The 15,758-nt window shown below is 43.5% G+C and overlaps 2 protein-coding genes across 3 annotated transcripts in view; both read left to right on the plus strand.

Moving 5' to 3' along the window:
* The first annotated feature begins 2,946 nt into the window (after positions 1-2,946).
* Positions 2,947-6,171, plus strand: MSS51 (MSS51 mitochondrial translational activator). The gene is made up of 6 exons (XM_054572604.1): positions 2,947-3,164; positions 3,579-3,734; positions 4,327-4,451; positions 4,659-5,225; positions 5,529-5,622; positions 5,952-6,171. The coding sequence occupies exons 1-6, from the start codon at positions 2,962-2,964 to the stop codon at positions 6,169-6,171; spliced, it is 1,365 nt and encodes a 454-aa protein (XP_054428579.1). The 5' UTR covers positions 2,947-2,961.
* A 5,409-nt stretch (positions 6,172-11,580) lies between these two features.
* ANXA7 (annexin A7) overlaps positions 11,581-15,758 on the plus strand; it is a 31,600-nt gene continuing 27,422 nt past the window's right edge. The window contains exon 1 of one of the 2 annotated variants that reach the window (XM_054572608.1): positions 11,581-11,643. Coding sequence is in view for 1 of the 2 variants with exons in the window: in XM_054572606.1 (XP_054428581.1) it covers positions 12,051-12,067 (17 nt within the window). In the remaining variant the exon portion in view is untranslated. Of the gene's footprint in view, positions 11,644-11,851; positions 12,068-15,758 lie in introns of those variants that run through there. The other variant, XM_054572606.1, reaches the window with a different exon arrangement.

A 15,758-nucleotide genomic window follows, 5' to 3' on the forward strand; every position in this document is an offset into this window, starting at 1 on the left:
TTGTTTTGTTTTGTTTTTTTTAACCTCACCTGAGGATATTTTTTCATTGCTTCTAGAGACAGAGGAAGGGAAAAAGAGAAACATTGATGTGAGAAAGAAACATCCATGTGAGAGGAAAATACCAATTGGCTGCCTCTTGTACACATCCCGACTGGGGATCAGTCCTGCAACCTTTCAGAAATGGGATGATGCTCTAACCCCTGAGCCACACTGGCCAGGGCTCCCTTAAGTGTTTTTGTTTGTTTGTTTTTAAGATTTTATTTAATTTTAGAGAGGGGAAGGGAGGGAGAAAGAGAGGGATAAAAACATCAATGTGTGGTTGCCTCTTGTATGCCCCCCACCAAGGGCCTGGCCTGCAACCCTGGCATGTGCCCCTACTGAGAACTGAACTGGTGACCCTTTGGCTCACAGGCTGACACTCAATCCACTGAGCCACACCAGCTGAGTCCCTTAAGTTTTTTTATAAGACTATAATTTTAGCTCTTATGTTAAGGTTTTTAGATTCAGTAGTCAAGCTCTATATTTCTATGCTCATGTTCTTTGTTTTTAGAATTCCTTTTTTACTATATCCTTGTATTCAAAGCATTACCATCTTTCATGGTCTCTTCCAGTGATTCTCAACCTTTTTCATCTTATGGCACACATAAACTAATTACTATAATCCTGTGGCACTCCAAAAAATATATTTGCTGATCTGACAAAAACAGGTATAATTTTGATTCATTTATACTAGACAGTTATTGTTGTGTTAGTTGTCATTTTTTAATTTGACAGTCTAAGTGGGAAAGGGTCAGCGTCCCTGACTAAATAGTCAAGTATTGTATGTTTTAAAAATTCTTAGGGCACACCATTGTGCTGCAGTGCACCAGTTGAAAATTGCTGGTCTGCCCTGGGTGGTGTGATCCAGTGAATTGTGTGCTGGCTTGAGAACCAAAGGGTTGCTGGTTCGATTCCCAGTCAGTGCACATGCCTGGGTTGCAGGCCAGGTCCCCAGTAGGGGGCACGCAAGGGGCAACCACACATTGATGTTTCTTTTTCTCCCTCCCTTTCCCTCTGTCTAAAAATAAGTAAAATCTTAGAAAGAGAGGAAGGAAGGAAGGGAGGGAAGAAGGGAGGGAAGGAGGGAGGGCAAGGGGGAGGGAGGGCAAGAGGAAGGGAGGGAGGGAAATTGCTGGTCTATTCCAATCGCTCCCTGCCTCATAAAGCCTTCTTATACCTCACCAACGGAACAGACTCACTTCTCTTGATTCCCATTAGTGCTTTAGTTTCACTTTTCTTATATGATATATATATGCAGCCTTATACTATAGTTTATATTTAATCCCTCTATAAGACATGTAGATGTTAACTCCACAGAGGTTGTAGTCAAAAAAGTTACACCATAGGTCATGTGTATCCAAGAGATACATACATTACTAGTATGTGCTGAAATGCAGGAAAAAATAGCACTGCAAACTTGGATTTATTATATTTATATAATAAAATACATGATATTTAATTTATTTTCACGTATAATCTAGAAATTATTAAATATAAGAACATAATGAATGCAAATTTTTCTTTTCAAATAATGGAAAGATGGCTATTGCTAAAAAATACAACAAAAAATGTCTTTAACATTTTTGGATATATAGCACCTAACACCAACACTGAATTCAGAATTCGCGGTATCTCTCAGATAAAATTTACCATCGAATATCACACACCCTTACAAAACACATGTTATAGCCAAACTAATGGCTTAAAGGTTATGGCTTAACATTAGTCATGTGCAAATGCACAGCTAGTCCTGACCTTGAACCTATGCACCCGATATATGTAACAATATTTAAGAAAAAAGTTGGTTTGTATTTCTCAGCTGTGACCTCCAAAGTGTTAAGTATATTTTTCATTACAGTATTTTATAAATGATTCTATCCATTTAAAAATAAATGTTTATTAAATGAATATGGTTTTTTTTATGCCATCCTTTTTGTTTACTTAGCACTTTGGAAGGAATGGTATACCAGGGAGAGAGGAAGGACATCACAGAGTTCCACAGGGTAGTATGGGTGGGTGTGGCTGTGTGTGTGGGATTATTGCCATTTTAAAACTCACCTATTTAGGGAATTTTCTCATAATTTGCATATTTTGCTTTGACTCTTAGCATTGTGGTACTCATTTTGTTTTGCATTTAATTTTTACTTCTTGGTCTATCGCTTATGAATGTGATGATAGATCCTTTAAAATGAATGTTTTACTTTCCAAACTGAATTAGATTGATGAATTCTCCAGTTAGATGGTAGCTTTGGAAGTCAGAACTTCTGTTGCTTTTCCCTTTCTTTTAAGTTGATTTTTAAAATGCACTGATAATATGAGTGAATTTTTTTTGTATAAAAACATCAAACATTACAGTTAAGTCTACAGTTTTCTTTGATCAACTCAGTTCCTACCTTAGCGCCTCTTCCCCTCAGTTAACCACTGTTAATCATTTTAGATGAGTGCTGCCAGACATTTTTTTAATGCATTACTTACATATACAGGGTCCTACAGAAGTATTGCCATTGAGTGTGATTGGTGGGTATGTGATTGTCTTGCATGAGGTGGACAGCAATTAGAACATTTCACATAAAATGTCATATGGTGTGCTTGAGTGTGATATTGTGATATTTATGCTTATGATTTTGTAATAAAAAGATTTTCGCCTAATAAAAAAGGGGCATTATTTGTTCCAGATCCTGTATATTTATATTTTATATGGAACTTCATGTGTAATATTCCCCCTCTATTTTTCACAACTGACTGTAGTGATCAAAAATCAGTAGATATGAAATAAATCTTATTGATACCTGGATCTGAGAGACTAGAATAAGAAGCAAAAGGTCAAATATGTGAAGACACATCATATGTATCCAGCTTGCGAAATTTCATTCCCTATCTTGTCTCCATACAGTCCCCTAAATAGGTACCAGCAGACAAGCCATGGCTCCACGGCACCGGCAACGAAGACACAAGAAGTCTCCCCCAGCAAAGGCTCCTTTGGCTGTGACCCCTGTGCCTCTTGCCCTCTCAAAACCTGGCCCCAGCATTGATGCACTTGGCTTCTCCTCCTTGGAGGAAAATGTTCCTGGACTCTCCCAGCTGATTCTTCAAAAGCTGAACATGAAAAGCTATGAAGAATACAAGTGAGTGACTAGTTCTGTGGAAGAGCAATATATTGTCTCTGGTGGAAGTGATTTCAAAAGGTGGAGAAGGACTATAACTTGAGGATAATCGAGTATTTGCAACAAGGGGTTTTTCTCATCCTGACTTTTGCCAGTTTATTACTATACAAATTTTAAAATATGTAATTTGCTGAGTCAGAAATAATGAGAGTTGGGGGAAATACAGAGCTGGGCAAAAGTAGGCCTACAATTGTGAGGATGGAAAACACAGAGTTTATTCTTGTATTGTTATTTATTATTATGTCTTTTTCCATATGAATAACTGTAAACCTACTTTTGGCCACCCCTGTATATAGGTGGCAAGGGAAGTGTCATGAGAAATTTCGGGGATGTTCTTTTTCCTATTGCCCCTCCTTCTCCATGCTATCCCTGCAGACTGGTGATAGATGGTGGTACTCCTGCATCAGGCTTTGGATTTCGATGCCCTCAAGAAATGTTCCAGAAGATGGAGGACACATTCCGATTCTGTGCTTACTGTAGAGCACTTCCTAACACGCTTTCAGACTCCAAGGTTCTCCGACACTGCAAGAGGTGACTAGTCAGGGGCCAGTAGGGGAGACATCTGGAAATGATCCTGTTCTAAGACCTCATTGTGGGAGGAAAGGTCTGAGAGTTTTCAGAAAAACTTGAGGCCTACTCCTCGTTTTCTGTGATCCAGGCCATAGAGAGATAAGAAAAGGGTTGGGCTCTTGCTTATTTTTGGTGTTACAGGGAAGTCAGATGTGGACCACAGTACAATTCTCTCTACCTTCCTCCTCTTTAGTACTCAAGGGGTAAGACCATAATCTGTTCTGGGGAGGTTGGGGTAGAGACATGCCCATGATAAGAGGGCAGCCACAAACTACTGGAGTTATTTTTTCTGTAAGGGATGTAAAAAGGGTTGTTTTAGATAAAGACTAAGGTGTCACTCTGACCCAAGAGAAAAACTGCATTCTCACTGCCCCCTGCCTTCCCTTCTAAATATAGTCCCCAAATTTGATGCCTCAGCCATTATTCTTCTCTCTGCCTTCCTTGCCCAGTAATCTTTTTTCTTAGGAACAGGAATATCAATTCTCTCCCCGAGATGTTCTCCCAATAATCTTCGCAGTATAGGAACAAATATTTCTGGGGCTTACTCTCTCAGGTGCAGAAATGTCTATTACTGTGGCCCAGAGTGCCAGAGGTCAGATTGGCCAGCGCACAAGAAAGTTTGTCAAGAGCTGCGTCTTGTAGCTGTGGACCGTCTCATGGAATGGCTTCTGGTCACAGGTGGTGTGGTGGTGGGCGGGAATTCTGCCATAATGGTCAGCGATGGTGCTTGGAGAGAGAAAGGAAAGCATGTTATGAGGAAACAATGAGGAACTGAGTGGGGCAGGGTAGCAGGGCATTTCTGGTCACAGGTTGGGAGACTGAACATAGAAGGAATATTGAGGCCAGGGAAGGATTAGGTCACTTCTTGTTCCTTCTTCCCTGCAGGAGATTTTGTCTTACCCTCAGGACCTTGGCCATGGCTGGCTGAAGCTGTGCAGGGCTGGGACACCTGGTTTTCTCTGCGGCGTTTACAGCTAGATGCTACAATGGATGCTGTGCTAGGTAGTCATGCCATGACCACACTGTGGGCCAGTGCAGGAAGGCCGAGGCCAGACCCAGATGTTCTCCAGGGCTCTTTGAAGCGACTCCTGACAGATGCCCTGTCACGGCCCTTGACGCTGGGCTTTGGGCTTCAGGCCTTGGGGATAAATGTTAAGAAGAGTGGAGGAAGCACAGTGCATGTAGTTGGTGCTTCCCATGTGGAGACATTCCTCGCTCGCCCCGGGGACTACGATGAGCTTGGTTACATGTTTCCTGGACACCTTGGCTTCCATATAATAATGGTGGGTGTAGATGTTGCTGCTGGCTTTTCACAAAGCATCTCAACTTCACCACTGGAACCTGGCACAGTTCAGCTTAGTGGCCATAGGGGCCTCTACCATAACTTCTGGGAGGAGCAGGTAGAGACTGGGCAGACAGCCCATCCAGATTTGGTGGCGGCATTCCATCCAGGTAAGAGTCGTTTGTTCAGGGGAAGACTGGGTGGGTCATCTGGGAATTTTCCGTGCTGACTCTTGTGTCTCCTGTCTTTGGAGCCCCATTTATTTGGTCAGGTTAGACACACTATGATAATGGCCTTGCTGATCATTAGCCATATGTGCTACACCTGGGTTCAGAATTCTCTGTCGCAGAATCTGAGGTGGGTGAGGGTGGTAAATGAGCGTTGCAGTGAGCAAGGTGAGGATTAGGGTGGACACAGTTAGAGAAGTATCTTGCTTAAGGTCTACCTCAGCCTTTCCCCTCTCTATTCCATAGGTTTTCATGCTTCCCCGGACTTGATGGAGGCTTGGCTGCCCACCCTTCTGCTCCTTCGTGATTATGAGATCCCGACATTGATTACTGTTTACAGGTTTCAACCTCTTCTTATTTGTGATACCTCCCTGACTCACTCATATTCTCTTTATACAGATGAGCTTATTTCTCTCCCCCTTGCTCATCTTCTGCCGTCTGGTGAGGATTTTCTTCCTTCTCAGACTTGGTTTTCTCGTTCTCTTTGGAACAAAGGTCTATGGTAGTAAACTGGTAATTAGTGAGACATTTGGGAGGGAGGGATAGCCTTGCCTAGTCCAGCTTTAGGTAATCTTTGGGCATGATGAGTATAGAAATGTCAAGTTCTGAGCAGTTTCTCTCCTGTCTCTCATAATCAGCAGAGCAATTTTTCTTGTATGTTTCCCATAGCCAGGAGGAGTTGGCAGCCTCTTTGCAGATTCTGGTGGACCTAAATACACACATCATCGCCTATGGAGCCAACCCTTTCACGTCCCTCAAACCTGAACAGGTCTATTCCAACCCCAACAAGCAGCCAGTGTATTGCAGTGCCTACTATATCACATTTCTTGGAAGCTCCTGCCAGCTGGATGAGAGGCAGTTGGAAGAGAAAATAGATGGTGGAGTTTAAATAGCTGAGCCAGATTCTGACTGGATACCTAGAAAAGAGGGTTGTGATACTACAATAAACTCAGTCTGGGGCTTCTTAAGTCACTTGTTTTTCTTATTTCCTTTTCACTGGCAAGTGTTACCTGTCTATACACACAACCGGAGGTTTCTCTCTTGGAGTGAGTAACGTCAGCTCTGTTTGGGCCTGCCATTCTACCACACCCTGTCTCATGTCTTCCTTCTTTTATCACACTCGCAGGATTAGGATATTTTCTGGGTATTCATTTTTACAACCTCGCCAGGGCCTCAAGGCCCCACCCCAACCCTAACACACACCTATACATTCTTGTTGCCCTCTCTGACAGGGCAGTGTCAGAATTCATTTATTCATTCAAAACACTTAGTTAGGTCCTACCATGTAATATTGTATTAGGGCTTTGGGGAGATACAAAGTTGAATGAGACATGGTCCTTATTCTTAACCTAGGAAGGGAAATAATACATATACGTAGATATCTTTATTACAAGACGTAATGTGGAATAAAAACCCGAGAGAGGCTTGTAGTGCTAAGGAAATTGAAAGAGGGATCACTTTGCTAAGTGATAGTGGAGATTTTATGAATTAGAGTTTTATGGAACAGATGGAGGGCAGGGCACTTCAGTTTGATCAATAGGAGCAGAAGTTTGGAGGCAGAAAAGCACAGGAGATACATTAGGGTACGTTGGGGGATTAGCATAAATTAAGTCTGGAAGGTAGAGTGGGGCCAGGTAGAGAAGGAGCATAGCCAATGGGTCAGCTTTATATAGATCTGAGTGTGAATCCTGGGACAGCCACCAAAAGCTTTGTGCCTGTGGGAAAGCTAACCTTAAATTTCCTCATTTTTAAAATGGGATAATGGCTAGTACCCAGAGTTTCAATAAGGGTTAAATGAGAATATTTGCAAAGTTGGAGGACTCACCCCCCTACTTCAAAATTTACTTCAAAGAATGGTAATCAAGACAGTGTGGTACTGGCATAGGACAGACATATAGAACAATAAAATAAAATTGAAAATCAAGAAATAAATCCTTAATTTTAGTCAACTAATTTTCAACAGAGGTACCAAAACAATTCAATGGGAAAAGAATCGACCTTTTTAACATGGTCTCGGACAACTGGACATCCATGTGCCGAAGAATGAAGTGGGACGTTCACCTCACGTAATATATAAAAATTAACTCAAAATGGATCAAAGACCTAAAGAGCTAAAACTATACAACTCTTAGAAGAAAATGGGGAAAATCTTCACACATTGATGTTTCTCTCCTCTTTCTCCATCCCTTCTTCTCTCCCTCAAAATAAATAAGTCTTAAAAAAGAATGGGAGAGAATATTCATAAATCATAGATCTTAAAAATGGTAGCTATTAAATGCATAACACTTCAAATTTTATTCTATAACATAAACAGATGAACTGGTAGTACTCTGTAAGATGGTTTAATGATGGGAAAACCAATTGAGAAGCTATTGTTATTATTCAGACAAGAAAATGCAGGTGTCAGCTAAGGTGGGCATGGAAAGGAAGAGGTGATTTCTAGCCATAGAAAATAGCTAGAAAAATAACTGACATTTTGTAGACAGAACATGAAAGTAAAACCTTTAGGGTTTGGTTACTGATTGTGATTGATGAAGTATGACATACCATACCTATTAGAATCTAATCAGGAGACACAAACCACACAGTAACAGGTGACAGAAATTCCCAACTTAGTAGAATGGTGGTGTTAGTACATAAAATTCTAAATGCCTAGCTTAGTGGTAAATACTGAGGATTCTAAGATGGCTTTTGCCCTTAAAGTGTTTACAGTTTAATAGGAGAGGACTGACATAAGCAAGGACAACATAGTAGAGTTATATTTGTAAAGTCATCAGGGGAAGTGAAAAAGAATAGTATTTTCAAAACTACATTGAGCCCTGGCTGGGTAGCTCAGTTGGTTAGAGTGTCATCCCAATACATCAAGCTTAGGCATTCAATCTGTGGTCAGGACACATACAAGAATCAAGAATCAACCAATGGCCCTGGCCTGTGTGGCTCAGACGGTTGGAGCATCGCCAGTGCACCAAAAAGGTTGCAGTTTCAATTCTCAGTTGGCGCACATGCCTGGGCTTGGGTTGCAGGTTTGATCCCTGGCCAGGGAGCCTAAGAGAGGCAGCCAAACAATGTTTTTCTGTTACATTATTTTTTAAAAGATTTTATTTATTTATTTTTAGAGAGAGGGGAAGGGAGGGAGAAAGAGAAGGAGAGAAACATCGATTGCCTCTGCCATGTGCCCTGACAAACTGCAGCCTAAGCATGTGCCTGGACCAAGAACTGAACCAGTGACATTTTGCTTTGTGGAACAATGCCCAACCGACTGAGCCACACTGGTCAGAGCCCTTCCTCTCTCTCTAAAAGCAATGAAAAATCCTCTGGCGAGGATAAAAACACATTTTTTTTTTTTAAATAATAAGAATCAGTTCTGACTGGCATGGCTCAGTTGGTTGGGCATTGGCCTGCAAAGGGAGGAGTTGCTGGTTCGATTCTCATCCAGGGCGAATACCTGGGCTATGCTGTGGCACAGCATGTGAGAGGCAAACAACTGATGTTTTTCTCCCTTTTTTCTCCCTCCCCTCCCTTTTCTCAAAAATAAATAAGTAAATAAATATTTTTTGGAAAAAAGAATCACTGAAGCAGCAATAAGTGGAGCAACAAGTTGATGTTTGTCTCTCCGTCTCTCTCTCCCCTTTCCTGTCTCTAAAATTAATAAATAAAAATTAAAAAATTTTAAAACTACATTGACAATCCCTTAGGATAACACTACATTGGATTCTAACACTTCCTTCTATCAACAGTCTTATTTTGTCTTCCAGTATTAGAAACAAATCTCTGTCTATTTAGGTGATTACCAGATGAAATAGTTGGCTTGGGTTTTGGAGGCCCTGTTATAGTCAATCAAATATTCATTGAACATTTATTACTAGACTCTGGAGATATCCATGTTCTCAAAGAGCTTACATTCTAGCAGAGGGAAATAGTAAACATCCAGAATTTCAGATGCCTTAAAGTGCTAATAAAGTCAAAGCTCTGGCCAGTTGACTCAGTTGGGGGTATTGTCCTATACACGAAAAATGTTGTGGGGTCCATCTCCAGTCAGGATATATACCTAGGTTTTGGGTTCAATCCCCGGGTTGTGTATGGGAGCAACTGACTGATGTTTCTCTCTCACATCAATGAGAGGGAAGTTGAAGAGGGATGAGGTCAGAGAAGTAGGCAGGGGCCAGATTGCATAGGGCCTCATAGACAATGGCCAGGAGTTTCACTTTTATTCTGTTTCCAGAGGGAAGCTGTTGAAGCAGTTTAATCAAGGGAATGACAAAACTATTTTTTAGAAAGATTATACAGGATTATTAACCTTAGCACCATTCACATTTTGGGCTGAAACTTTCTTTGTTTAGGGAGATGTTCAGTGTGTTGTAGAATGTTTAGTAACATCCTTGGCTTTGACCCATTTGATACTAGAAGCACCTCCCCACCCCCACTGGGACAACCAAAAATGTCTTTAGGCATTGTGAAATGTTCCCTGGGGGACAAAATTACTGCTCTAACTGTACAAAAAGTAGACTCTGACCCAACGAAATGTTCGTATCAGGAGGCACATAATGGCTACTATTTCACATGAATTCTGGAGCACATGATGACTTTCAGAGGCGTTTTGTTGCAAAGTTTAAGTGGTTGAATACAGGTCAGTTAAATGCTCATGCTCTATGATTCCACTGTTAAATGTGCCACAGTAGACATCTATAAAAGGTTTAATTGGGTAAACAAATCTACCCAAGAAAAGGTAAGGAACAGCAGGAGAAGGTCAGGAAAAGTTTTTGAAGCAGGGAGAAATTCGGCAGTCTTTGGATTGTTTTAATAGATGAATAATTGCTAAAAGGCAGCCTATGATTTCTAGGTAGAGGAAGCATGAGGAATGGGCCTCTGATCATGAAAGGCCTTGTATGTCAGGAAAAATATGTCAGGTTTGAAAAATATTTTCTGAAGGTTATAGTTAAGGCAGAGGGAGGGGTGGGGATGAGATCACCAAGGGAATAATGCAGAATGTAGGTAGTAAAGACCCACTTTTAAGGGACGCTTAAACTCTGGAGGTCTCTAGGGGCAGGATGGACAGAAAGGCCAGATATTTGCCAGGTGGACACACTCGTAGGATCTGGGGGAAAGTGCTGGGTACTCAAAGTGCTGTGCAGCTTGTTTAAATTCGATAGTGACCTTCCTCAAGTACCTTCCACTTCACTCCTCTTTTGCATACATACATATCTTCCTCTTCCCAATTAATTTTTTTTTCAAATTATAAGAGAAAATTTATTTAGAAAGTTACAGAGGTGGCAGAAGGGCTCTTGGAGCTTAGGACAGAGACAGGCAGAGGTAATGCGCCTGGGTAGGGGTCGGGGGAAACAGGGGGGAAGGGAAAGGCGCTGGAGCGCTCCCTAGAGGGAGAGCGCACCCCATTTAAAAATTTAATCCACCCAATCCCACGCCCTTGAGGAAGCTTTTGGGTAGAAAAGCATGTAAAGTAATAGGTTGATGGCTCTCAAACTTTAGTGTGCATCAGAGCCACCAGGAGGGATTGTTAAAACAGATTGCTGGGCTCTACCCCTAGAGTTTGATTCAGTAGATCTAAGGTGGAACCCAAAACTTTGCATTTCTACCTAGTTTCCGGGTGATGTTGCTGCTGCCGGTCTGGGGACACTGAAAACCACTGTAAAAAGTAGCTGACTGGTTTCTGCTGTGGAATACAAATTCTCTTTATGAGTTGAAGACACTGGTCTGGCCCCTTGAAATCGTCTCAAACTTTCAATGCTAATGTGTGTGTCAGGTGATGGGTTCAAGTGTAAAGAGAGCCTAGAATCACCCAACCACTCCCTTGTGGTTTTGATTAGTATATCTCGAGTTACGACATTATAGGAACTCCAATCAATATTCATTTCACAGAGGGCTAATAAAAGATACCGTCCTTGTCCCTGGAAGATACAAGGGTACACGGCTTATCAGAGACGGAGAGGCTGCACCTGGCCTCCAGTCTCAGCCCTTGTCTGCCACCGAGCGCTGAAGGGGCTCCGGGATTCCTGAGAACCGCTGCAACCCCTGCAACCGCGCCACTAGCTAGAGCCAAAACAGGGTTGGGGCACGATCCTTGTGATGAAGAAATGTGGTAAAACTGGTTGGTCCACGGAAAGAGGCGTCTTTCCCCACAGGTGGAGCAGGGGGCGGAGACGAAGGGATTTTCGGAGCCCCAGTCCTAGGGCCGCCCCCTGCCGGGCACGTCCCCCCTCCGGCCCCAGGGGCGTTCCCGGCTGCGGCGGCGATCCTAACGGGCTCGCGCGGCCGCCGCCGGCGCCCCGCCCTCCCCGGGCCCGCCCCGGGTTCCATCTTGCCGCCGCCTGGGTTGGGCTGTGACGCTGCTCTCTGGTGTCAGGTGAGGAACGGTGCCCCCTACCCTTGTCACCCCTCGTCCTCCTCGGTCGCCACGGCCCCGCCCGCTCTGAGGCCCGTCGTCCGGAGGTGGCAGGGCCCCGCTTGTGTCCCCGCGCCAAGGGACGGTGCAGGGGCCTATGGGCCTCCCGAGTGGCGGGCGACTCGTTGTGCGTGTCTCAGGACCCCCGCTGCCCGGCAGGGTGGCTTTGGGGTGGGATAAGCGAGGCGGCCGGCCCGGCGGGCAGGAAACGGGAAGTCTTGTCCGCCAGTTCTCTGTGGCGCTCGTCTGTCCGAGATCAGGGGAGGAGTGACGCCCCGCGTGCGGGCAGGTGGACCACTGGTGGAGGGACTGGGGCCAGGAGGTGGCCCTGCCGAATTGACCTCGGAGAAGGCTGAGTGGGGAAACCAATGAGCAGCTCCGAAACGTAAGTCTGGCCAGTGACGAGACTTCCCGGTGACACAGCAAATTTAGGGAAACTTCCGAAATTTGTACTGCTCTTGGTAAACCCTAGGACACAGTGCATACGCCTAGAGTTGTACACTGGTTCGGGTTTCATTCCATTTCAGGTGTGATTCCTATTCCCTGAGCAGCAGCAGCAGCAGCAGCAGCAACAACAACAACAAACGTGTGCTGTTATCAGCGCTTAATGTGCGAACACTTCCCGGATAGAGGGAAATGGCTGATGTCCACCATAGAGTGACAAATGGGAGGAAGTCATCCAACTGCCTTTTAACTACCTAGTTTTGCCAGCTGATAGGGAGCTGATCTGGTAATCTGTCCTAATTAGATAATGAGTGTAATGAGTTATCTCAGGTTGGGAAGGAGTTTCAAGGTAGGATAGGCAGGTAGGAAAGTTCATTTTGACCCCGGCAAATTTAACCCTCTTACCATTCCTCACCGGTGGTAGCTGCCTACTCGGTCCTTGTAGAAGCTAGCCATGATGCCTCCAGTTCTTTATCCAAGGGCTCTTGCCTACTGATTTAATAGGTCTTTCCCAACTAAGAGGCAGGTTTTGGAAAATTGTATCTGCCGTCGGCCATCATCATTCACCCTTCCTGTTTCCTATTTGTTCCTATTTATTTCATAAATTTGCAACAGCTGCCTCTTGGGTTTCCTGGGCTTCATGCCACTATGAGACTCCCATAGTGAGACCCACCCCTTTTTGTAGTTGACTCACTGGGTGGAGATGGTTTGGAGAACCAAGACTGAATTTCTAGTCTTTTAGAAGTAGTTGCTGAGGGAGAATGTTAAAAAGAAAAGCTCTGGTTCACCATTATAGTGCCTTATTATGTCTTATTATGCCTTGGGCAAAGTTGAGTAATATGTTGAGTCACCTTAGGGCTTGTTTAAGCGTTTTACAAAAGCTTTTAAAATTTACCTTTGGAATAGATGATACATGCCCAATTCCGAAAAGGTGAGAGGTACTTGGAAAAGTAGGTATCCTTCTCACTATGCCCCATCTGTCTTTCCCGAGGCAAGCACTGTTTTTCTACTTCCTTGAGGGGACTTTCAGGAGTATTGTCTATGTAGATAAGCAAATAAATGTATTTTTTCTATATACGATTGCAAATTACCTATGCAGTTTTCCACCTTGTTTTTTCCTTCCTCTTAATATGACTTAGAGATGATTTCATATATAAGTAAAAAAAGAGCTGCTAATTTTTAATAGTTACATAACAATTCATTGTATGGCTGTCCATAATCTATTAATTTTCTAAAAATTATATTTTATTGATTACACTACTACAATTGTCCCAATTTTTCTCCCTTTGTCTCCCTCCACCCAGCATCCCCCCCTCCCTCAGGCAATCCCCACACCATCGTTTATGTCCACGGGTCATGTGTATAAGTTCTTTGGCTACTGCATTTCCTACACTGTATTCTACATCCCCATGGCTATTCTGTAACTACCTATTTGTACTTCTTAATCCTGTCACCTCTTCACCCATTCCTCCACACCCCTTTCCATCTGGCAACCATCAAAATGCTTTCCATATCCATGATTCTGTCTCTGTTTTTGTTTGCTTACTTTGTTTTTTAGAGTCGTTTGTTGACAGGTATGCATTTACTGCCATTTTATTCATAGTTTTGATCTTTTCCTTAAATAAGTTCCTTTAACATTTCACATAATAGTGGTTTGGTAATGATTAATTCCTTTAGTTTTTTCTTGTCTGGAGCTTTTTATCTGCCCTTCAATTCTAAATGATAGCTTTGCTGGATAGAGTGATCTTGGCTGTAGGTCCCTGCTATTCATGACTTAATATTTCTTGCCATTTCCTTCTAGCCTGCCATGCTTCTTTTGAGAAATCAGCTGACAGTCTTATGGGAACTCCCCTGTAGGTACCTAACTGCTTTTCTCTTGCCGTGTTTAAGATTCTCCCTTTATCTTTAACCTTTACCATGTTAACTATGATGTGTCTTGGAGTGGGCCTCTTTTCATCCATCTTGTTTGGGACTCTCTAGAGATGCTTCCTGGACTTGCATGTCTATTTTCTTCACCTAATTAGGGAAGTTTTCTTTCATTAATTTTTCAGATGGATTTCTAATTTCTTGCTCTTTTTCTTCTTCTTCTGGAACCCCTATGATATGAATGTTGGAGTTCTTAAGTTGTCCTGGAGACTGCTTACACTATCCTTGTTTTTTTTGGACTCTTTTTTCTTCTTGTTTTGATTACTTTTTTTGCTTCCTTATATTCCAAATCATTGATTTGATTCTTGGCTTTATTCACTGTATTGTTGTTTCCCTGTAAATTGTTCCTTATTTCAATTAGTGAATCCTTTGTTTCTGACTGGATCTTTTTTATGTTGTTGATGTCCTCACTAAATTCCTGGAGCATTTTTATAATCAGTGTTTTGAACTCTGCATCTGATAGATTGCTTATCTCCATTTTGTTTAGTTCTTTTTCTGGAGTTTGATCTCTTCTTTCATTTGATCCCTGTTTCTTTGTCTCCTCATTTTAGCAGCCTCCCTGTGTTTGTTTCATGTGTTAGGTAGAGCTGCTTTGACTCCGTGTCTCGGTAGTGTGGCCGTATGTAGTAGGTGTCCTATAGGGTCCAGTGGCACAGCCTCCCCTATCACCCGAGCTGGGCACTCGAGGTGTACTCACTGTATGAGCTGAGTATACCCTCCTCTTGTGGTTGAACCTTGATTGCTCTTGGCAGATCAATGGGAGGGATTTACCCAGGCTGATCAACTGCAAGATTGGCTGGGACCACTGTGCTCACCAATCACCATCCTCTGTGGAAGATCAGGGTGGTGGTGCTCCAACATGGTCTGTAGCTGTCCTCTGATTGTGTAGGCCCTGGGGTTTCCTGGGTGGTGTAGGCCAAGGTCAGCCCCCAACTGTGTTCTGCCCAGGGCCACCTGGCATGAGCTGTAAAGTAATTTGCAGATGGCTGCTACTTGTGCTGGGCTTGGATGTTCTCTGGGGAAACCTAGTTGTGAATTTAGGCTGGCTGCTGCTAGTGCCGGGCCTGAGGCCACTTAGGAAGAGGTGTGGAGGCTGGCGGCTCACTGTGGCGTCTGTTGCTTGTTTGAGAGAATTTAGCAAGTTGTAAAGCATGAGCCAGAACCAGCCATTCATATGAAAAAGCTACTGTTAACACCTTGGGTGGGCCAGCTGTAAGTTGGGTGGGACATAGCCTCAGGGGATCTCCAGGGCAGGACAAACAGTGTTAGCCAGGTTGGTGGAGTCTTAGATATGGCACCCTCCTGCTGGTTCTGTGCCTGTGTGGGGAGGATTCAGAAAAGGGACAGTGGCGTCTGCCTGCTTTTCTGTCTGCTTTTCTGTCTGGAAGAAGGCTGTCCCCCAGCTCTCACCTTGATGCCAGATACTTCAGTTCCTCCCTGTATGTCACTGGTACCTTCCAAGCTGCTACTCCAGTGCTGGAGCTCAGAGGGCGTGAGCCTGAGTAAGTTCCTGCGTGGGTTCTTTAAGAGGAACTGCTTGGGACTCCAGAAGTTTCTTCCACTGACTCAATCCTTGCTGGTTTTTGCAGCCAGAAGTTATGGAGACTTATCTTCCTGGTACTGGAACCCTGGGCTAGGGGGCCTGGTGTGGAGCTGGGACTCCTCGCTTCTGAGATACCCCTCCCAAATATTTATCCACCACACGT

The sequence above is a fragment of the Pteronotus mesoamericanus genome, unplaced genomic scaffold, assembly GCF_021234165.1.
Source record: "Pteronotus mesoamericanus isolate MK-2021 breed Mesoamerican mustached bat unplaced genomic scaffold, CSHL_Meso_final contig_24, whole genome shotgun sequence".
Lineage (NCBI taxonomy): Eukaryota > Metazoa > Chordata > Mammalia > Chiroptera > Mormoopidae > Pteronotus > Pteronotus mesoamericanus.